Source organism: Rhinoraja longicauda, chromosome 40, assembly GCF_053455715.1.
Source record: "Rhinoraja longicauda isolate Sanriku21f chromosome 40, sRhiLon1.1, whole genome shotgun sequence".
Taxonomy (NCBI): Eukaryota; Metazoa; Chordata; class Chondrichthyes; order Rajiformes; family Arhynchobatidae; genus Rhinoraja; species Rhinoraja longicauda.
Genome location: NC_135992.1, coordinates 14,090,357 through 14,114,264, shown reverse-complemented (window position 1 = coordinate 14,114,264; position 23,908 = coordinate 14,090,357). Strand labels below are relative to the sequence as shown.

At 50.2% G+C, this 23,908-nt stretch overlaps 1 protein-coding gene across 2 annotated transcripts; it reads right to left on the bottom strand.

Annotated features, from left to right (window-relative positions):
- Positions 1-745: 745 nt before the first annotated feature.
- Positions 746-23,568, bottom strand: hspbp1 (HSPA (heat shock 70kDa) binding protein, cytoplasmic cochaperone 1). Of its 2 annotated transcripts, XM_078430374.1 has the most exons (9): positions 23,460-23,568; positions 18,384-18,526; positions 16,213-16,399; positions 14,870-15,094; positions 13,420-13,575; positions 11,617-11,664; positions 9,369-9,465; positions 7,374-7,485; positions 746-1,936 (listed from the first exon to the last, which is right to left on the bottom strand). In XM_078430374.1, the coding sequence occupies exons 2-9, from the start codon at positions 18,507-18,509 to the stop codon at positions 1,862-1,864; spliced, it is 1,026 nt and encodes a 341-aa protein (XP_078286500.1). In that variant the 5' UTR covers positions 18,510-18,526; positions 23,460-23,568; the 3' UTR covers positions 746-1,861. The 2 variants fall into 2 exon arrangements, with proteins under 2 accessions (XP_078286500.1, XP_078286501.1); XM_078430375.1 differs by lacking the exon at positions 11,617-11,664.
- Positions 23,569-23,908: the final 340 nt, after the last annotated feature.

Here is a 23,908-nt window from a genome sequence, read left to right as displayed (position 1 = left end):
ACACTGCAGAGTGCAAGACCAACACTGTGCAGGGTCCCACACTGCAGGGTCCCACACTGCAGAGTGCAAGACCAACATTGTGCAGGGTCCCACACACTGCAGAGTGCAAGACCAACACTGTGCAGGGTCCCACACTGCAGGGTCCCACACTGCAGAGTGCAAGACCAACACTGTGCAGGGTCCCACACACTGCAGAGTGCAAGACCAACACTGTGCAGGGTCCCACACACTGCAGGGTCCCACACACTGCAGAGTGCAAGACCAACACTGTGCAGGGTCCCACACACTGCAGAGTGCAAGACCAACACTGTGCAGGGTCCCACACTGCAGGGTCCCACACACTGCAGAGTGCAAGACCAACACTGTGCAGGGTCCCACACACTGCAGAGTGCAAGACCAACACTGTGCAGGGTCCCACACACTGCAGAGTGCAAGACCAACACTGTGCAGGGTCCCACACACTGCAGAGTGCAAGACCAACATTGCAGGAACCCACACTGCAGAGTGCAAGACCAACACTGTGCAGGGTGTGGGATCAACACTGGACAAGACGCGGAGGTGAATGTGGTGTGGGGATCAACCTTGTGCAGGGACCCACACATAAAGCTTTAACATGCTTGATACGAAATGCTGGAGTAACTCAGCAGGTCAGGGAGCATCTCTGGAGAGAAGGAATGGGTGACGTTTCGGGTCGAGACCCTTCTTCAGACTGATGCCTGAAGGGTCTTGACCCGAAACGTCACCCATTCCTTCTCTCCAGAGATGCTGCCTGACCCGCTGAGTTACTCCAGCATTTTGTGTCTACCTGCGATTTAACAGCGCACCTGCAGTTTTTTCCCCCAACATAACATGCTTGATAGTTCCCCACTCCTATCACCCAAAGTTAATTTTCTTTAGACTAATTGCTTCCATGAGCAGCTCAGGCCAGAAGGAAATTCACAGCGCGCGCGACCTGCCAAGGCCACAAAGATCCCGGCAGCTCCCTGCCTTGGACCACCCACCCAGGGTTGTATCTTAGTTCGGGAAGCAGGGGGATTAGCACAGGTTGTTAATCGGGAATAAACAGCAGGGTCCTCACGAGCCTGGGGACAATGACCAGGGGCTGTGGAGACTGATGCCGCAGTGGGTTCCATTTTAATCGAGCGACATTTTAAAAATGACATCCCAATACAAATCTCCGGTTCCACTTCTGGGGCTTAATCCAGAAAAGATAACGGAAGCACAGAGAAAGAGATGGAGAACGGCGAGTGACAAATTGCAAACTGCGCGGGACCCAGATTGTAGACGGTCGTCACATCACCATTAGAATTAAGTCACTGGGAAACAGTCCAGAGGACACAGGTTTAAGGTGAAGGGGGAAAAGATTTAATAGGAATCTGAGGGGTGCCTTTTTCACAGAGGGTGGTGGGTGTACGGAACAAGCTGCCAGAGGAGGTCGACGAGGCAGGGACTAGCCCAGCGTTTAAGAAACAGGTAAGACAGGTACATGGATAGGACAGGTTTGGAGGGATGTGGACCAAACGCGGGTGGGACTAGCGTAGCTGGGACATGTGGGCAGGTAGGCCTGTTTCCACGCTGCATCACTCTCTGACTCATGGAGAGTGTGACTGGGTGACTGGATGCGACGTTTAGGGTCAAGATTAAAAGATTGAAATAAATGTTTGATAAACAGTCTTTTTTTCCCCCAATAAGTGCAATATATATATGAGCTGTTTCAAAATGCACCGAGCTTCCACAGCCTTGCAATTCACAACAGTGGGAATCCGCCAGACAGAGAGAGAGAGGGAGAGAGAGAGAGAAACTGGGTAAATTCTTTCCAACATGGCGACGTAAGCAATCTTGGCGGGGACGACCTCTTGCATCACCGATCCATCCCGCTCTCGTCTGGTTGGCTGAAGCAAGCGTGCAGCAGCTGTTCACAGAACTCCAACTCCTCCTGAAATTCATCAACAGCAAAATTACACGGGACTCATGACTTACTCATTTCCCTCACCGCGAGATCTCTCCCCTCCACTCCACGTGGTGACACAGCGGTGGAGTTACTACGCACGGGCGCCACAGACCCGGGTTCCATCCTGACCGCGAGCGCCGCCTGTACACAGTTTGTACCTGCGTGGGTTTTCCCCGCGGGGCTCCGGTTTCCTCCCACTCTCCAAATACTAACAGGTTTGTAGGTTAATCGGCTTCGGTAAAATTGTAAATTGTCCCAAGTGTGTGTTTAGTTTAAATATACCGAGCGAAGGGCCTGCTCCAGTGCTGTATATTTAAATTAAACACTCCCTTCTCCTTCTGTAGAAGGCGATGGATGAGACGATACGGCTGTTCCACACAGTACCTCCAGTGGTCACAATACTGGAGTAACTCAGCGGGTCAGCCAGTATCTGCGGAGAACGTGGATAGGTGACGTTTTGGGTCAGGACCCTTCAGTTGGAAAAGGCCAGAGGGCGGCACGGTAGCGCAGCGGTAGAGTTGCTGCTTTACAGCGAATGCAGCGCCGGAGACTCAGGTTCGATCCTGACTACGGGTGCTGCACTGTAAGGAGTTTGTACGTTCTCCCCGTGACCTGCGTGGGTTTACTCCGAGAACTTCGGTTTCCTCCCACACTCCAAAGACGTACAGGTATGTAGGTTAATTGGCTGGGTAAATGTAAAAAATGTCCCTAGTGGGTGCAGGATAGTGTTAATGTACGGGGATCGCTGGGCGGCACGGACTTGGAGGGACGAAAAGGCCTGTTTCCGGCTGTATATATATGATATATGATATGATATGATATGATATGAGATGAAAAGACTGCAGGTATGAGACAAAAGGATTGAAGTGTGAAGCCAGAGGATGGAATGTGGAGGCGGAAGGGGAGAAATAGGGTGGTCCAGGTGGGGGGGGAATGCAGAAAGGGAGAAGGGTCGGCTTATATATTTCTGTGGCTACTTAGTTGATGAAAGATATCCAAGGTGGATAAATATGTGGGAAACTGGCAGTCCAGACGGGAAAGTAGACGGGTTAAAGAATCAGCCATGGTCTTTCTTACTGTGATAGAAGGATCTCAACCCGAAACGTCACCTATTCCTTGTCACCAGAGATGCTGCCTGAGCCGCCAAGTTACCCCAGGCTTTTGTGTGTATCTACGGTATGAACTAGCATCTGCAATTCCTTCCTTCGCACGTCTTTCTTACTGTGATGTGAGGGGGCTTTACACTGGTTGGTTATGGTCTTTGATAGAGCACAGCGATGGGTGGCAGAAGACTAAAGCTAAGTTAGTTTAGTTTTTTTAGCTTACGGAAGCAGCGCGGACGGAAACAGGCCCTTCGGCCCACCGAGTCCGCACCGACCAGCGATCCCCGCACATTAACACTATCCTACACACACACACACTAGGGACAATTTACACTTAGACCAAGCCAATTTACCTACAAACCCGCACGTCTTTGGAGTGTGGGAGGAAACCGAAGATCTCGGAGAAAACCAGAGTAGGTCACGGGGAGAACGTACAAACTCCGTACAGACAGCCCCCGTGGTCGGGATCGAACCCTTGACATGTTGTAAATGTGCGGCATGAGTCATGCAACAAGATGCAACCCTCAAACAGTAACGTGCACGTTCACTTTACAGAGGGAGATGGAACGATCGAGCCAAGAAAGAATGATACTGTAGTTCATATTGTGTGCACAGCAGCACCACCGTCAGGCGCTTTGAAGTACTGCAGGTGCTCGAAAAGAGAAAATTCCCTTTATATACTAAAATGGCCAGAAGTGCTACTTTTTTTAATTAAAAGACACAGCACGGAAACAGGCTCTTCGGCCCACCAAGCCCATGCTGACCCATCGGTCATCCTTTCACACTAGTTCCATGTCCCATTCCCTACACCAGTGTTTCTCAAAATTCTTACCCTTGCAGAACCCTTGAAATAATTTTCATGTCTCAGGAAACCCCTACGTAAAAAATTATTATCTATCTTCATTAATCTCTTCCATTCTCTTTCATAAACTTAAAGTTCATAAGGCAAAAAAACAATAGATTTTTTTGATAACTGGTTTAAGCAAAAAAATAACATACGTTTTTCTCAAGTTTATTGTGAAATTAAACACAAAAATGACTCAAAAATGTATTTCCATATGACTAGCCTATTTATCACTATTTCTCTCGGGACCCCTAGTGACCTCTCGTGGACCCCCAGGGACACGGGGAACCCTGGTTGAGAAACGCTGCCCAACACACACGGCCTATTAGCCATGTCTGGGATGTGGGAGGAAACCCACGTAGTCAACGGAGAAACCTTTCGTCACCCCTCTTTTTGCACAAATTCATCAACCAATGCCACAGTTGCAATCCCTGGGATTTACAGAAACCGAAGTTGCAGAGAGCTCTTGGAAACTTCACGTTCAAACGTTCCAGGAGAATTGGACCATTCGGCCCCATCAAGTCTACTCTGCCACTCAATCGTGGCTGATCTATCGGAGCTGGACACAAAATGCTGGAGCAACGCAGCGGGACAGGCAGCATCTCTGGAGAGAAGGAATGGGTGACATTTCGGGTCGAGACCCTTCTTCAGACTAGGACTTAGTTTTGAAATGTAGTCGCTTCTAGTGTTCGTGAGACTGAAGAAGGGTTCCGACCCAAAATGATACCCATTCCTTCTCTCCAGAGATACTGCCTGTCCCAGAGTTACTCCAGCATTTTGTGTCTTATCTTCGGTTTAAACCAGCATCTGCAGTTCCTTCCTACACGTGGATGATCTATCTTTCCTTCTCAACCCCATTCTCCTGCCTTCTACCCATAACCGCTGACACCCGCACTAATCAAGAATCTGTCTATCTCTGCCTTAAAAATATCCACGGACTTGGCCTCCACAGCTGTCTGTGGCAAAGAATTCCACAGATTCACCACCTTCTGACTAAAGAAATTCCTCATCTCCTTTCTAAAGATACGTCCTTTTATTCTGAGGCCATGGTCTGTCTGTGGTCTAGACACTCCCACTACGTCCATGCTCTGTAAGTCTGTAACAAGAACAGATCTCCTTATTCAGAGTAAGATGATCAGAGGATAATTCCTTTGCCTGGAGTTTCCGTGCTCCGGCATCGGTCAGATCCCACGGGTTCCGACCCGAAATGGAAAGAAACGTCACCTATCCACGTTCTCCAGGGATGCTGCCTGACCCGCCGAGTTACTCCAGCACTCTGTGACAGACTGGAGTGTTTCAACCTGCACTAACCCGTTTAGTTCAGGGTCAGCTAGGTTTGGGACGATAAACTAACAACACGCGCACTGTGAATAAATAAAAATATTCCACCGCGCTGCAGAGATCAGCCGACTGGATAATATCACGGATCAATCCTTTGCCTTACAGCGCTGGAGACCCGGGGTCGATCCCGGCTACGGGTGCTGTCTGTACGGAGTTTGTACGTTCTCCCCGAGACCCGCGTGGGTTTTCTCCGAGATCTTCGGTTTCCTCCCACACTCCAAAGACATGCAGGTTTGTAGGTTAATTGGCTTGGTAAATGTAAAAATTGTCCCTAGTGGGTGTAGGATAGTGTTAGTGTGCGAGGATCGCTGGGCGGCGCGGACCCGGTGGGCCGAAAGGGCCTGTTTCCGCGCTGTATCTCTAAACTATACTAAATCCTGCACGTGAATTAGGTTGAGCAGAATAATGCCAGGGTTCTCTCCAGCTTCCCGTTCTGGCAAAGAGTGGGGATAAATGGGTCCCTTTCGGAATGGCAGGCAGTGACCAGTGGGGTACCGCAAGGTTCGGTGCTGGGACCCCAGCTATTTACGATATACATTAATGACTTAGACGAAGGGATTAAAAGTACCATTATCAAATTTGCAGATGATACTAAGTTGGGGGGTAGTGTGAATTGTGAGGAAGATGCAATAAGGCTGCAGGGTGACCTGGACAGGTTGTGTGAGTGGGCGGATACATGGCAGATGCAGTTTAATGTAGATAAGTGTGAGGTTATTCATTTTGGAAGTAAGAATAGAAAGGCAGATTATTATCTGAATGGTGTCAAGTTAGGAGGAGGGGGAGTTCAACGAGATCTGGGTGTCCTAGTGCATCAGTCAATGAAAGGAAGCATGCAGGTTCAGCAGGCAGTGAAGAAAGCCAATGGAATGTTGGCCTTCGTAACAAGAGGAGTTGAGTATAGGAGCAAAGAGGTCCTTGTACAGTTGTACCGGGCCCTGGTGAGACCGCACCTGGAGTACTGTGTGCAGTTTTGGTCTCCAAATTTGAGGAAGGATATTCTTGCTATGGAGGGCGTGCAGCGTAGGTTCACTAGATTAATTCCCGGAATGGCGGGACTGTCGTATGTTGAAAGGCTGGAGCGATTGGGCTTGTATACACTGGAATTTAGAAGGATGAGGGGGGATCTTATTGAAACATATAAGATAATTAGGGGATTGGACACATTAGAGGCAGATAACATGTTCCCAATGTTGGGGGAGTCCAGAACAAGGGGCCACAGTTTGAGAATAAGGGGTAGGCCATTTAGAACGGAGATGAGGAAGAACTTTTTCAGTCAGAGGGTGGTGAAGGTGTGGAATTCTCTGCCTCAGAAGGCAGTGGAGGCCAGTTCGTTGGATGCTTTCAAGAGAGAGCTGGATAGAGCTCTTAAGGATAGCGGAGTGAGGGGGTATGGGGAGAAGGCAGGAACGGGGTACTGATTGATAGTGATCAGCCATGATCGCATTGAATGGCGGTGCTGGCTCGAAGGGCTGAATGGCCTACTCCTGCACCTATTGTCTATTGTCTATTGTCTATTGGCACCAGGCTGGGTGTTGGTGACTGACGGCCATAAACGCAGCTGCATTTGGCTGCACCCACTGTGCCGGTTGTGAACTGCCCACTGTTCCCTCCCTGGTCTCAATGACGCAACTCTCCTTCCTCACCCACCAACTTAATCCCCGCGGCAAACCGCTTCAATACCCCGTGTCAGCGTAAACCTTTGCCGGTTTTATTTTTAAAGGCATGATCGTTGTCTAGAAAGTTTAGACAAAATCCAGAAGGGACCATTTCCAATTCAAAAGGGAACAACAAAGTCAGAAGTGAAACTATGGACCCGGGCCGGCACGGTGGCGCAGCGGTAGAGTTACTGCCTTAGAGCACTTGCAGCGCTGGAGCCCCGGGTTCCATCCCCAGTACGGGTGCTGCCTGTACAGAGTTTGTACGTTCTCCCCGTGAGTTTTCTCTGAGATCTTCGGTTTCCTACCACACTCCATAGACGTACAGGTCTGTAGGTTAATTGGCTTGGTGTATGTGTAAATTGTCCCTTAGTGTTTGTAAGGTAGTGGTAGTGTGCGGGGAACGCTGGTCGGCGCGGTCCCGGTGGGCCGAAGGGCCTGTTTCCGTGCTGTATCTATAAACTAAACTAATTAAGCACCTGGAATTCCTCTTGGTCTTTCAGCGTCCTCGATCTCTCAATTAGAATCTCCTCCAGACCCAGCTCAGGCTCTTGACACTGCTTGACTCCACGAGGGAAATTGGTCACGAGGCTGCAGGGAGAAGGTAGACGTCATGATTCACCGTCCCGTATTGTACGCAGCCAACCCTTCCCACTGCCGGCACCGCACCACCAAATGAAAGCAATGGAGCAGGCTGTCGGGATGCATCACGGCTGGGCTTGGCAACAGCTCTGCCCAAGACTGCAAGACGACGCAGAGAGTTGTGGATGGAGCCCAGTCCATTGCACAGACCAGACTCCCCACCATCGACTTCATCCACACTTCCCGCGACCCACAGGAAGGCAAACTACATACCTCCCCCCTCAACTCCATCCAAGGACCCAAACAGTCTTTCCAGGTGAGACAAAGGTTCACCTGCACCTCCTCCAACCTCATCTATTGCATCCGCTGCTCTAGATGTCAACTTATTTACATCGGCGAAACCAAGCGCAGGCTCGGCGATCGCTTCGCTCAACACCTGCGCTCGGTCCGCGTTGGCCAAACTGATCTCCCGGTGGCCGAGCACTTCAACTCCCCCTCCCATTCCCAGTCTGTCTTGGGCCTCCTCCAGTGCCATAGTGAGGCCCACCTGAAATTGGAGGAACAGCACCTCATATTTCGCCTGGGCAGCCTGCAGCCCAGTGGTATGAACATCGACTTCTCCAACTTTAGATAGTTCCTCTGTCCCTCTCTTCCCCTCCCCCTTCCCAGATCTCCCTCTATCTTCCTGTCTCCACCTATATCCTTCCTTTGTCCCGCCCCCCTGACATCAGTCTGAAGAAGGGTCTCGACCCGAAACGTCACCCATTCCTTCTCTCCCGAGATGCTGCCTGACCTGCTGAGTTACTCCAGCATTTTGTGAATAAATACCTTCGATTTGCACCAGCATCTGCAGTTATTTTCTTATATAAAGACTCCAATCATTCAATCTGTTCCCCTCCACACTCTCGTCCGGCAGAAGGTGCAGAAACTTGAAAGCGTGCACCACCAGACACAGGAACAGCTTCGTTCCCTCTGTTATCAGGCTTCTGAGCGGCCCTTCCATAAGCCCGGGTACTGTCTGATTCACCTCTACCCCATTGCGGACATTGGACTTTGTCTCTGGAACTGGTGCGCTACAATGCTGAGAACTATATTCTGCACTCTGTATCTTCCCCTTTGCTCTACCTATTGTACTGGGGTTTGACTCGATTGAAAAGGGCTGCAGGGGGGCCATGTGTACAGAAGGGACATCGGGTCGCGGGAGGACCAAAATGGAGGTGACACCTGCTGTGGGTCTGTGTGAACGGCTGCAGCTGGCCTCTTGCACACGGCCTCAGTGGGCTGTTATGGACATTCCCCACTGACCGGGGGATTGTGCTTACGTACGGGGAAGGTCTTGCTGATCTGTGTGCAAAAAATGTACAAAAAAGCTGGAGTAACTCAGCGGGACAGGCAGCATCTCCGGAGAGAAGGAATGGGTGACGTTTCAGGTCGAGACCCTTCCTCAGACTGGTTAGGGATAAGGGAGATGACACATATAGACGATGATGTGGAGAGATAAAGAACAACGAATGAAAGATATGCAAAAAAAAGTAAGGATGATAAAGGAAACAGGCCATTGTTAGCTGTTTGTTCGGTGAAAACTAGTGGTCTGAAGAAGGGTCTTGACCCGAAACGTCACCCATTCTTTCTCTCCAGAGATGGATATTTTGCATATCTTTCATTCGTTTGTTCTATATCTACATCACTGTCTACATCCTTCGCTTCCCCCTCCCCTGACTGGTCTGAAGAAGAGTCTCGACCTGAAACGTCACCCATTCCTTCTCCCCAGAGACACCGCCTGTCCCGCTGAGTTACTCCAGCATTTTGTGTCTATCCTCGGTGTAAACCAGCGCCTGCCGGTATTTCACTGTACCTGCTCCAGGCAACAAGAAGCAAACCACTGCACGCACCTGCAGAGCGCTCCCAGGACATGCTCGTGAAAGGCGTCGTGCTCTGTCTCTAGCAGTGCCACCAACTGCTGTACCATCCCCATGGAGACCAGGACCTCTGCAGAAGGGAGAGAGGGCAAACTCTTTAGTGTTGGGACGACCAAGACAATAACATGCATTTACAAGCCTTGCCTTTCAAGCGGAACACCTTGCACACTTTCCCACAGGGCTCTGTCCCTGCCTGACAGTCACATGTACAAACAAGGAACTGCAGATGCCGGTTTACAACAACAAAAAAGTAGCAAAGACGCAAAGTGCCGGAGTAACTCAGCGGGTCAGGCAGCATCTCTGGAGGATGTGGATAGGGGGGCCTACGTTTTGGGTCGGGATCGTTCTTCAGACATTTCGGGTCGGGACGTTCTGACGATCTTCAAGGGTCCTGACCCCGAAACGTCACCTATCCGTGTTCTAGAGACGCTGCCTGAGCCGCTGAGTTACTCCGGCACTTCTGTCCAGTGACAGTCATCTGGCCTGCTCGGAGCAGGGAGAATCTGACCTGGCAGGTGCCCTCTGCTTCAATGTTCCTCACTGGTTTTTCTTCTCAACTGCTTTCCTGGCCCTTCCCATTATGGACATTGGCTGGGCTACAGTTCCACACAGCTCAGCTTCCCCCCCCCCCCCCCCCACCCTTATCTCTAAGTGCACAGACATTATCCCAGACCAAGCATTGGCAGGCTATTCTACAACCACAGACCCAACATTGCCTTTACCCCGAGACCCCCCAGTCAACGTCTAACCATAGAGGGACGGGGTTGAGAGGAAAGAAAAGTCTTGCTTAAACCTTTCTCTCAATAACCCAAAAGGAAGAAAACTCCAGGCAAAAAAAAATCACAGTGCAACTCTCATCTAAGTTCACTTTGCACATCAACAAGTTCACTTTGGTGCAACAAGCATCAATAAAAATGTGATTTTGATCTGCAGTTCTTCCAGAGACCCCCATATTTAGCAGCAGTGCTGTGCGAGCTTGCACATGACAAGGTGTGAGAATCCCAGGATTGTTGTTTCTGATAAGGCAGGGGGCTGCAAAAGCCGTGCCTCTGTGAAGCACAGAGAGGTGAGCACAAAATGCCGGAGTAACTCAGCGGGTCAGACAGGATCTCTGGAGAGAAGGAATGGGTGAGGTTTTGGGTCAAGAAGAAGGGTCGCGACCTGTAAAGGTGTTAGTTGAGTGTCTTTTGTTTCTTAGTCATGTCCAGGCCACCACCTGTGTAGTTACAGTTCCGTAGTTTCTTTCGAAGGTAGACACAAAACGCCGGAGTAACTCAGCGGGATGGGCAGCATCTCTGGAGAGAAGGAATGGGTGACGTTTCGGGTCGAGACCCTTCTTCAGACTATTAGGGAATGCCTCCATAGTTTCTTTGCTTTGCTAGTTATGATATGTTCAGTTTTTAGTTAAGGTCGGCAGATATGTTAATGCTTTGCTCTGAAGTCAAATAACCATTGTGCTTGAATAAAACGTTTTAAAACTGGACTTAAATCATTGAGAATTCAGTGATCCTACAAGTACCACTTCAGTGCAAAATGCTGGCATTTGTGATACCTTCGATTTGTACCAGCATCTGCTGTTATTTTCCTACACTTCAGTGCAAACATCATACGAATATTTAAATCTCATCTCTGCTCCTGAAAGGTTAGTACAATCATTTTGTTGAAGCTGGAGATACAAGAGGCTGGAATCTTAAGGAAAAAAAACCTAGTGCTGGAGTAAATCAGTGGGTCAGACGGCATCATTTGGAGAGTAATAATTCACTTCAGCAGGTCTTATAAAGGGTTAAAAGAGGCCCATTGATTATATTCTGGGGTGGCATGGTGGTACAGCGGTAGAGTTGCTGCCTTGATCCTGACTACGGGTGCTGTCTGTATGGAGTTTGTACAGAAGTGGGTTTTCTCCGAGATCTTCGGTTTCCTCCCACACTCCAAATACGCACTTGTTTGTAGGTTAATTGGCTTGGTATAAATGTAAATTGTCCATGGTGTGTGTAGGGTAGTGTTAGTGTGAAAGGGGATCGCTGGTCGGTGCGGACTCGGCAGGACGAAGGGCCTGTTTCCGCGCCGTATCCCTAAACTAAACTAGATTTCTCTAACCTAATCCAATCTAATCTGACCTGCGTTGAGGAACCCTGTTGCAAAGTGAACATAGATGACACATAAGGGCAGGAGCAAGCTAAGGTGCAAAGCCCCTGTGATAGAATAGCCTGCCAATACTTACTGGGGATATTCAGCTTGTGTGGAACTGCAGCCGTGCACGAGTCCTCACCTTCAGCAGTGAAGGGGAATGAAACAGGAGAAATGAAAAACAGTTAAAACCCAATCACAGCACGTTGGCACAGGTTCGGACAACATCGTCCCATCCCGTGCTCGCGGGACGGGGTGTTACAGACAGACGCTGGTGGGGCCGCATTTGGAGTTTACCGGCCTCCTCTTTGGTCACCCCGCTTTTGAACGAATGTCATTAATCTGGAAAGATTGTAGAGAAGATTTATAAGGACGTTGCCTGGAATCGAGGGCCTGGGCTCCATGTCAGAGAATCAAGAACGAGAGGACATAGGTTTAAGGTGAGAGAGGACAGAGATAATAGGACACTGAGGGGCAATATCTTCATGCAGGAAGTGGTCAGTGGATGGAATGAGCGACCAGAGGAGGTAGTTGAGGCAGGGACAATAACAACATTTGAAAGGAACAGAGATTAGGAAAGGTTTCGAGGGATATGAGCCAAACTTGGGCAAATGGGATGAGCTTAGATGGGGCAGCTTAGTCAGCACGGATGAGCTGGGCCGAAGGGCCTGTTTCGCTTGTCACAGACTCTATCTAGTCTGCATAACTCTCCAGGGTAGAGAATCACAGAGGTTCAACACAGTGTACCAGAAGAAATTAGTGCTCACCGCAGATTTAAATGACCACCTTGTGACCATGTCTGCTAAAAGGGTATTATCTTGATCAGAGATTAAAGATAAAAGAATCTTGTTATAGACAATAGACAATAGGTGCAGGAGTAGGCCATTCGGCCCTTCGAGCCAGCACCGCCATTCAATGTGATCATGGCTGATCATTCTCAATCAGTACCCCGTTCCTGCATTCTCCCCATACGCCCTGACTCCGCTATCATTAAGAGCTCCATCTAGATCCCTCTTGAATGTATTCAGAGAATTGGCCTCCACTGCCCTCTGAGGCAGAGAATTCCACAGATTCACAACTCTCTGACTAAAAAAGTTTTTCCTCATCTCTGTTCTAAATGGCCTACCCCTTATTCTTAAACTGTGGCCCCTGGTTCTGGACTCCCCCAACAATCCACAGGAACTGACCCGGAATCTATAGAACATTGGAAAATCATTACTAATGCGTCCACAATTTCTAGAGCCACCTCCTTAAGCACCCTGGGATGCAGACCATCAGGCCCTGGGGATTTATCAGCCTTGAGTCCCATTAGTCTACCCAAAACTTTTTCCTGCCTAACGTGGATTTCCTCCAGTTCCTCTGTCACCCTAGGATCTCTGGCCACTAGAACATCTGGGAGATTGTTTGTATCCTCCTCAGTGAAGACATCTGAGATGGGTTCCAATAAAGCCGGGAAAGCTGTTTGAACACTCCCTGGGTCGCATAGGCCTCTGTCAGCCCCGTATGGCAATAAGACGTAGGAACAGATTAGGGCCATTCGGCCTACCGTGCCTGCTCTGCTACTCAATCACGGCTGATCTATTTTTTCCCTCGCAACCCCATTCTCCTGCCTTTTTCCCATAACCTTTAATTCCCTTTACTAATCAAGAACCTTGCAATCCAGCGGTATGGATATTGATTTCTCTAACTGCTTCCCCTGCCCCGAGCTGCCTGCCCTGCACGATCTCCATTGCCCCTGCCCTGAGCTGAAGCCCCTGCCCTGCACGATCTCCACCACCCCTGCCCTGAGCTGAAGCCCCTGCCCTGCACGATCTCCGCCACCCCTGCCCCGAGCTGCCGCCCCAGCCCTGCACGATCTCCGCCGCCCCTGCCCTGCGCGGCTGCGGCAGAGTCTGACCTTTGTGCTCGGGGCTGCTGATGAGCAGGTTCTGCAGCAGGAACGCAGCCTTCACCTTCAGCTTGTCCACGCTGCTCTGCATGGCCCGCATCAGCACCGAGAAGCCGTCGTGGTGGACAAACTCCTGCAGCCCGGCCTCCTGCTCACGCACCAGACCTGCGGGGCAGAGAGGGAGGACGGATAACAACAACTGCACAGTGCACACACACACACCCGTTATAGCCGCCGCTGGTTGCACAGCTTGCATTTATTACTGGCACCAGTACCACTAAGTCCGCGTCAACCAGCGATCCCCGCACGGTAACACTACAGATTTTAACATTTATACCAAGCCAATTAACCTACAAACCTGCACGTCTTTGGAATGTGGTTGGAAACCGGAGCACCCGGAGAAAACCAACGCAGTCACGGGGAGAACGTGCAAACTCCGCACAGACAGCACCAGTAGTCAGGATCGAACTCGGGTCTCCGGCGCTGTGAGGCAGCAGCTCTACCCGCTGCGCCACTCTTCTTTCTTATCACATTGCTTTTGATGCCGTTCGGTACAATACCACGGAGGTATGGTTAGGATAGAGCGATTTTCCGAGTTACAGTAGGGTGGCACAGCGGTAGAGTTGATGCCTTACATTGCCAGAGACCCGGGTTCCATCCTGACTAAGGGGGCTGTCTGTACGGAGTTTGTACGTTCTCCCCGTGGGTTTGTTACAGGTGCTTCGGTTTCCTCCCGCACTGCAAAGATGTGCAGGTTTGTAGGTTGATTGGCTTGGTATGAATGTAAAATTGTCACCAGTGTGTGCAGGATGGTATTAGTGTGCGAAGATCGCTGGTCGGTGCGGACTTGGTGGGCCGAAGGCCCTGTTTCCACGCTGTATCTCTAAACTAAACTCAAATCGACTTAAAGATGCCTGTGCAAACAGAGTCCGTTCCTTGCCCGGGAGCAGCCTGCGATATTGGGGGCGACATGTAGACAATAGGTGCAGGAGGAGGCCATTCGGCCCTTCGAGCCAGCACCGCCATTCAATGTGATCATGGCTGATTATTCTCAATCAGTACCCCGTTCCTGCCTTCTCCCCATACCCCCTGACTCCGCTATGCTTAAGAGCTCTACTTAGCTCTCTCTTGAATGCATTCAGAGAATTGGCCTCCCCTGCCTTCTGAGGCAGAGAATTCCACAGATTCACAACTCTCTGACTGAAAACGTTTTTCCTCATCTCTGTTCTAAATGGCCTACCCCTTATTCTTAAACTGTGGCCCCTGGTTCTGGACTCCCCCAACATTGGGAACATGTTTCCTGCCTCTAACGTGTCCCACCCCTTAATAATCTTCTACGTTTCGATAAGATCCCCTCTCATCCTTCTAAATTCCAGTGTATACAAGCCTAGTCGCACAGCAGGTCTCCCTCGGCATCTTACACTTCCCCCCCCCGTCGTGCGTGGGCAGCGGTACTCACACGACACGGCGAAGAGCGCCTTGATTCGCACCAGGTCGCTGTTGTCGTTGTTGAGCATCTCCAGCAGTTTGGGCATGGTCCCCAGCTGCAGCACGTGCTCCTGCACAAAGGGGTTGTTTTGGCTGCACGTCCCGATAAGGTGCGCTGTGCGCCATCGCAGACCGGCGTCCTCGCACGCCAGGAAGTTGTCCATCACTTGCTGCATGCCGGACACCTTGCAGAAATCTAAGTAAAGCACAGATCGCATCAACGGCGTTGATTCGGAGACATGGGGGGGGGGGGGGGCTGCAGATTTGGGGTGGCAATGGTGGCTGCCTTGCAGCGCCGGAGACCCGGGTTCTATCCCGACTGCGTGGGTTTTCTCCGAGATCTTCACTTTCCTCCCACACTCCAAACACGTACAGGTACGTAGGTAAATTGTCCCTAGTATATGTAGGATAGTGTTAATGTGCAGGGATCGCTGGTCGGTGCAGATTCGGTGGGCCGAAGGACCTGTTTCCGCGGTATATCTATAAACTAAACTAAAGATGCTGGAGTCATGAGCAAAACACAAGAACCAAGTGGAAACATCTCCAAACCAAAACCCAAGGAAATCCAACCCAAGTAGAAGCTCCCCCCCCCACAGGATGTGCGTGGTCTCTATCCACAAGGACACTCACCGGAACCCCCACAACAACTGAGAGGCAACTTGGACAGTTTTACTTCATTCATTTACAAGGGGAGCTTCATTAAAACTTACCGACTAGTGAAACACAGGATAGCGTGGATGTGGAGAGAATGTTTCCACTAGTGGGAGAGTCTAGGACCAGAGGGCACAGCCTCAAGATAAAAGGACGTACCTTTAGAAAGACGAGGAGGAATTTCTTTAGTCAGAGGGTGGTGAATCTGTGCAATTCAGTGCCAGAGAAGGCTGTGGAGGCCAAGTCAGTGGATATATTTTAATGGTGGAGTCTGATATTCTTGATTAGTGCGGGTGTCAGGGATGAGGGGGAGAATGGCCTAATTCTGCTCCCATGTCTTCTGGCTAATATATGATCCAAAAGTAACAACACTAAAAGCTTAGGAAGGAACTGCAGATGCTGGTTTATACCGAAGATAGACATAAAGTGCTGGAGTTACTCAGCGGGCGAGGCAGCATCTCTGGAGAAAAAGGATGGATGGCTGACGTTTCGGATCGGGACCCTCCTTCAACTCACGAACACGAGATGCGACTTTGCACCCACTTCAAAGTGCTTTCCATTGTTCTGAAGTTGTAAAAATGTGAGGGTTTTTTAAAAGTTTAACTTCGGGAAAAAAAGGAGAAATGACACTGGAGAAAAAGCCTCACAGAAAATATTCATTACCTCTCGCATTGTCAAGGTTTTCACACAAATCTGCCACCATTTCAAGGGCGTTCCAGCGTCTCTCCTCCTCGCCTGCATCATCCGCGGGAGTTTCATTCAAGATCTGGAGACAATCTTTGAGTTGTTTAACTTCATCCACATGTCCGTTAAACACATTCGACAGTGCATTCTGCAGCCACTGCCTGCGCTGAGGGAACACAGAAAGGAACGTTCATTAAACCGTCGTCAATTACACGTGAAATGGAGCGTTTGTCCGCACTGGGCCTGCACTCGCTGGAGTTTAGAAGAATGAGGAGGGGACCTCTTTGAAACTTACAGAACAGTGAAGGGCTTGGATAGTGTGGAGAGGATGTTTCCACTAGTGGGAGAGTCTAGGACTAGAGGGCACAGCCTCAAAATTAAAGGAAGTTCTTTTAGGAAGGAGATGAAGAGAAATGTCTTTAGTCATAATAATGAAGAATTTGTCAAACTCCGCCTTATATACAGGCTTGTATACACTGGAATTTAGAAGGATGAGAGGAGATCTTATCGAAACGTATAGGATTATTAAGGGGTTGGACACGTTAGAGGCAGGAAACATGTTCCCAATGTTGGGGGAGTCCAGAACAAGGGGCCACAGTTTAAGAATAAGGGGTAGGTCATTTAGAACTGAGATGAGGAAAAATCTTTTTCAGAGAGTGGTAAATCTGTGGAATTCTCTGCCTCAGAACGCAGTGGAGGCCAATTCTCTGAATGCATTCAAGAGAGAGCTGGATAGAGCTCTTAAGGATAGCGGAGTCAGTACTGATTGAGAATGATCAGCCATGATCACATTGAATGGCGGTGCTGGCTCGAAGGGCCGAATGGCCTCCTCCTGCACCTATTGTCTATTAAAAATATCCATTGACGGCGGCTCCACAGATTCACCACCCTATGACTAAAGAAATTCCTCATCTCCTTTCGAAAGGTACATTATTTTATTGAGGCTGTGCCCTCTGGTCCTAAACTAGGGCGGCACGGTGGCGCAGCAGTAGAGTTTCTGCCTTACAGCGAATGCAGCGCCGGAGACTCGGGCTCGATCCTGACTACAGGCGCCGTCTGTAGGGAGTTTGTACGTTCTCCCCGTGACCTGCGTGGGTTTTCTCCGAGATCTTCGGTTTCCTCCCACACTCCAAAGACGTACAGGTATGTAGGTTAATTGACTGGGTAAAAATGTAAAAAAATTGTCCCTGGTGTTTGTAGGATAGTGTTAATGTGCGGGGATCGCTGGGCGGCACGGACTCGTTGGGCCGAAGGGCCTGTTTCTGCGCTGTATCTCTAAATCTAAAAAAAAAAACTCTCCCACTGGTGGAAACATCCGTCCACATTCTCTCTGTCCAGGCCTCTCAGACTGGACAATGAAATCTAAAGAAGGAATGTCTGTCAAATTGGAATGATGTATTTGTTTTGCAGAGAGATCTTGCATTTGTGCTGCTGATGTTGCAATAAAGTATTTGCTATCACAACATCAAGAACCAGAGGTCTTTTAAAGTATCATTCATTGATAGGTTTAAAGTGAGTGGGGAAAGATTTAGTGAGAACCTGAAGGGCAACATTTCCACACAGAGCGTGGTGGGTTTATAGAGTGAGCTGCCGGAGGAGCCAGTTGAGGTAAGTACGATAACAGCGTTTAAAAGACATTTTGACAGGTACATGGATAGGAAAGGTTTAGAGATATGTGGGCAAAATGTTGGCAGGTGGGACTAGTGTAGATGGGGCATCTTTGTCGGCATGGCCAAAGGGCCTGTGTGAACTAAGCCTAAAAGCAGATAACTTCAGCATGTCAGGCAGCACCCATGGGGAGTCATGTCTGTGATTTTAACATCTCAGTTCCATTCACAGAAGTCGCTTCTGACTTGCTGCAAGGTTGATTGCAGTCTATTTCTAGTTTCCAGCACCTGGTTTATTTTGCTTCTCATGTTCTCCCCTATTACTTTCGCCGATCACGAGATTGTTTATTTGGACAAGCGGCCTTTCCTTCTCTCCCGAGATGCTGCCTGACCCGCTGAGTTACTCCAGCATTTTGTGTCTACCTTCGATTTATACCAGCATCTGCAGTTCTTTCCTGCACATTGTTTTTTTTGGATCTGTGTGGCTTTACAATGCATTTGAAGATTGGGCCGATGAGAGGGGTCACGACGAGTGATGCTTACCTCCTCCTGCATGGGATGATGCTCTGGAGCTGTGTCCCCCACTGATCCTGCCTCCACTGCCAGCCTCAGCAGCCCCTGCAGGTTATTCGAATGTTGCTTATTTCTCTCAGGCCCTCCTTCTGCCATTTTAAACGACTTACAATCTGGAGAAGACAAGAAAAAGAAAATATATATTATTCATCAAGTATCAAGGGCAGCAGTGAGGCAGTGGTAGTTGCTACTTCACTGCGCCAGAAACCAACCTCCCTCTATCTCCTCCATCCTCCCCCTAAACCCCCCACCCCCCCTACCTCCCACAAACTCCGCCAACCTCTCCCTACCCTCTCCCTACCTTCTCCATCCTCCCCATCTCCTCCTGCCCCCCACCTCTCCCTACCTCCCCCCACCTCCTCCTGCCCCCTACCTCCCCCACCTCTTCCTGCCCCACCCCACCTCCCCCTACCCCACCACCTCCCCCTAACCTCCTCCAACCTCCCCCTACCCCACCACCTCCCCCTAACCTCCTCCAACCTCCCCCGACCCCACCACCTCCTCCATCCTCCCACCACCTCCTCCATCCTCCCACCACCTCCTCCATCCTCCCCTATCTCCTCCTCCCCCCACCTTTCCCTACCTCCTCCTACTCCCTCCTACCCCCCCAACTGCTTCATCCTCCCCTGCCCTCCAACTCCTTCATCCTCCCCTAACCCCCAACTCCTTCATCCTCCCCTACCTCCCTGTTGTATATTCATGCTGTAATTGGACTATGAATAAATCTCAGACACACACAAGTATTCAAACGTGCCTGTATTTATGTTAGCGCATTCTTAAGTCTCCTTTGCGCATGCGTACAATCGCACAAGTCATTTCATATTAAGTCTTTTCATATTAAATCAGGTTCCCATACCCACATCCCTCCCCCTTTTACCTGGAGGTAGGTAACACAATTACATTTCTAACGTCACATAATATCAACCAACAGACCTGCATATCATACGAACATGTGTCAAACAAAATACACAATACATTGTTAGTATATACGTAGGTTCACTTATACAGAACATAATCCTCAAATCTTTTAGGTGTTCTTGTAATTCTATTAGACCTGCGTCTATCTGTCTGTGTTGGATTATTCATGTGTTCTGAAATATCCGGCTCTGGTTGTGATGTTGTGTTATCATGGTGGATTAAATGTTCGTCCCTCTCTGAAGTGCTTCCAGGATTTACACCTACGGTTGGAGTTGGCCCAACTATCAGTGGATAGTTTGGTTGAACCACTTCTCTTTGTTGGAAGTGGGTGTGTTCGTCACCTTTTGGCAAGGACCCTCTCATTTCATTGACATGACGAAAAACGACTTCCCTCACTCAACTTTACATGGTACAGGACTTCACTGATGACTTCTGCTATCATTCCGTAAAGCCAAATGGGACCTGATATAAAGTTCTTGACCATGACATGATCATTCACATCAAAGACTCGCTTCTTGCTTCCTCGATCTGCTGCCTGTTTCATTGAGGTTTGCTTCCTTCGAACAGTTTTGCTGAGATCGGGTCGCAGATTGTCAAGTTCAGTGCGGATCTTTCTTCTGAACATCAGTTCACTGGGTGACTTTCCAGTCGTTCCTTGAGGTGTGACTCGGTACGTCAGCAAGAACTTCTGGATCTTTAGTTCCGGGTCTGTTCCTTTACCGTTATTCACACCTGCTTTCACCGTCAGTACCCCTCTTTCTGCTAGTCCGTTGCTGGACGGGTGCTTGGGTGATGTTTGAATGTGGCAGTTGTTGTTGCTGCTGAGGAACTTGGCAAATTTTTCAGACACAAACTGCGTACCGTTGTCTGTGACCACCATTTCTGGTAACCCATGAGTTGCAAACAACCGCCTCAGGGCAATCACTGTTGCTGCTGCTGTTGCGTGTTTCACCCGCATGGCTTCAATCCATTTGCTGTGAGCATCGACCACAATCAGCACCTCCTCATTGTCGAGGTTGGCATAGTCACAGTGAATTCTACTCCACGGTCTCTCAGGGAACTCCCATGGATGGGTTGGGGCTGCAACAGGACTATGCTGACTCTGCTGACAGCTTGGACAACTTCTCACTTGTTGTTCCAACTCTTTGTTGATTCCTGGCCACCAGACGTATGATCTTGCTAATGCCTTCATTTTCCCAATGCCAGGGTGCGTGCTATGAAGTTCTTCAAGGATTCTAGTCCTTATCTCCAGATTATCTGGGATTACCACTCGTGGTCCCCACAGGATTATGTCATCCTCCACTGACAGCTCTTCTTTCTTGCTGGCAAAGGGCTTTACTTCTTCTGGAAGATTCCTTGCACTTGATGTGGTTCTTTACCTTGGAGAGAACTCTGTCCCTCTTGGTGGCTCTCTTCACTTCCTGTGCATCAACAGGGCGTGTGTCCAGATCGGTGAGCATGTTGATGCGTGTCTCTGGTGCTTCATCAAGCTCGGCGAGCTCCGGATGATTCCATGAAGAGTCCTCGTCGTGGATGGGCAAGCGCCCCAACGCATCTGCATTCTGGCATTTCTTGCCTTCTCGATGGACTATCTGGTAACTGTAGGCAGACAGGATCATATGCCATCTTGCTACGCGAGCACAGGCCATCGGGTTGGCCGGCTTGTGGTCTCCAAGCAGTCCCATCAGAGGCTTGTGACCGCAATCTGATCCTGTTAGAGGAATCCCATCCTCGTCGCCAAATTGTTGTATATTCCATGCTGTAATTGGACTATGAATAAATCTCGGACACACACAAGTCTTCAAAAAGCCTGCGTTCATGTTAGTGCCATCTTAAGTCTCCTTCGCGCGTGCATACAATCGCGCAAGTCATGTCATATTAAATCAGGTTCCCATACCCAACACTCCCCAACTCCGTCATCCTCCCCCATCATCCCCTACCTCGTCCTGCCCCCCCACCTCCCCAACCCCTCTACACCCTCCAACCTCCTCCATCCTATCACCAACCCTTGGATGAAAAAATCATTCACGCATTCATTTCCTCCCACCTAGACTACTGCAACTCCCTATACACTGGGATCAGCCAATCATCCCTGTCCCGCCTGCAATTGGTCCAAAACGCCGCAGCGAGACTCCTGACGGGTACCCGTAAAAGGGACCACATCACCCCGATTCTGGTTTCTCACCACTGGCTCCCAGTACGGTACATAAACAACTTCAAGCTCCTCCAATTCACATAAAAAGCCCTAAACGGGCTTGCCCCCTCCCCCCATATCAAAAATCTTCTAACCCACCACTCTATCTCCGGGTCGGCCGACTTGGGGCTACTGACTATCCCGCGGTCTAGGCTTAAGCTCAGGGGTGACCGCGCTTTTGCGGTTGCAGCTCCTAGACTGTGGAACAGCATCCCTCTCCCCATCAGAACTGGCCCCTCCATCGACTCCTTTAAGTCCAGGCTCAAAACCTATCGTTTGAGGCCCTCTGAGGGGGCGCTGTGAACTGTTTATGTATGTGCTGTTATGTTTGTGTGCCATTGTATGTTCATTCTTAGTACCTGAACTGATGTACAGTACTTTATTCCTCTGCTCCAGCTAGCCTCTCCTGCGGAGTTCCACAAGGCTCCATCCTAGGCCCCCATTCTCTTCTCTCTATACATGCTCCCCCTTGGCCAAATCATTTAAAGGCACGGCATTTCTTTCCACTGCTATGCCGATGACACTCAGCTTTACCTCCCCCTGAAACCCAACAACCAGTCAAATTTAAACAGCCTCTTACACTGCCTTGAGGACATAAAATGTTGGATGGCACAGAACTTCCTCCAATTAAACGAGTGCAAGTCTGAGGTCATCCTATTCGGCCTCCCCCAACTCCATCAAATCGATAACAGGCGGTCTTGGAAGCCTATCCTGCCTAGTCAAACCGCATGTCAAAAACCTCGGCGTGATATTTGACTCTGCATTAAAGTTTGACAAGCAAGTCAACGCTGTGGTAAAAGCCAGCTTCTTCCAACTTCGTACCATAGCTAAAATCAAACCTTTCCTCCAATTCGACGACACTGAAAAAATCATTCACGCTTTCATTTCCTCCCGCCTAGACTACTGCAACTCCCTATACACTGGGATCAGCCAATCTTCCCTGTCCCGCCTGCAACTGGTCCAAAACGCCGCAGCGAGACTCCTGGCGGATACCCGTAAAAAGGGACCACATCACCCCGATACTGGCCTCTCTCTACTGGCTCCCAGTACGGTACAGAATCGACTTCAAGCTCCTCCTATTCACATACTAAGCCCTAAATGGACATTCTCCCCCCCCCCCCCCCCCCACATCAAAAATCTTCTAACCCACCTCTCTAACTCCAGGTCCCTCAGGTCGGCCGACTTGGGGCTACTCACTATCCCGTGGTCTAGGCTTAAGCTCAGGGGTGACCGCGCTTTTGTGGTTGCAGCTCCTAGACTGTGGAACAGCATCCCTCTCCCCATCAGAACTGCCCCCTCCATCGACTCCTTTAAGTCCAGGCTCAAAACCTATTTCTACTCCCTAGCGTTTGAGGCCCATTGAGGAGGCGCTGTGAACTGTTTTGTATGTGCTGTTATGTTTGTGTGCTACTGTATGTTTCATTTTTTCCTTAGTACCTAATCAGATGTACAGCACTTTGGTCAACGTGGGGTGGGTTGTGTTTAAATGTGCTGTACAAATAAAATTGACTTGACTTGAACCCCTCTCCCCTTCTCCTTCATCCCTCGCACACCCTCCTTCTCCACCCCCCCCTCTTCACTTCCCTCGCGTGACCCCCCTCTCTCTCTCTCTCCCCCCACTCACCCCCACCCCCCCACACACACACCCCTCCCCCCACACCCCCACCCCTCCCCCCCACACCCACCCCTCCCCCCCACACACCCACCCCTCCCCCCACACCCCCACCCTCCCCACACCCCCACCCCTCCCCCCCCACACACCCACCCCTCCCCCCCACACCACTCCCCCCCCCCACACACCCACCCCCCCCCCCCCCACACACCCCTCCCCCCCCACACACCCACTCCCCCCCCCCCACCCACCCACTACCCCCACTCCCCCCCCCCCCCACACACACCCACCCCTCCCCCCCACATCCCACCCGCTCGCTCACCCTCCGCCCTCCCGCTGCCGGCGCGCAGAAGCTTCTCGGCGTTTCCAGATTCTTCCAGCGTTTCACCTCAGCCCGTGGGCGCCACCATCTTGCCGGACGTTGCGTCACAGGCCGCTTGTGACGCGAGGCGGGGCGGACGTGACGCCAATGCGGGGCATCTTGGCCCCTGCCGCGCATGCGCACTGGGCTGGGCAAGCAGGTAGACTGTGGTCCCCAGAGTCTCCAAGGATCTAAAGTGATACACAAGGTGCTCATGGACACAAAAATGCTGCAGTAACTCAGTGGCACAGGCAGCATCTCTGGAGGGAAGGAATGGGTAGGAAGAAACATCACCCATTCCTTCTCTCTCTAGAGATGCTGCCTGACCTGCTGAGTTACTCCAGCATTTTGTGAATAAATCGATTTGTACCAGCATCTGCAGTTATTTTCTTATACTAATCAATCAGTCT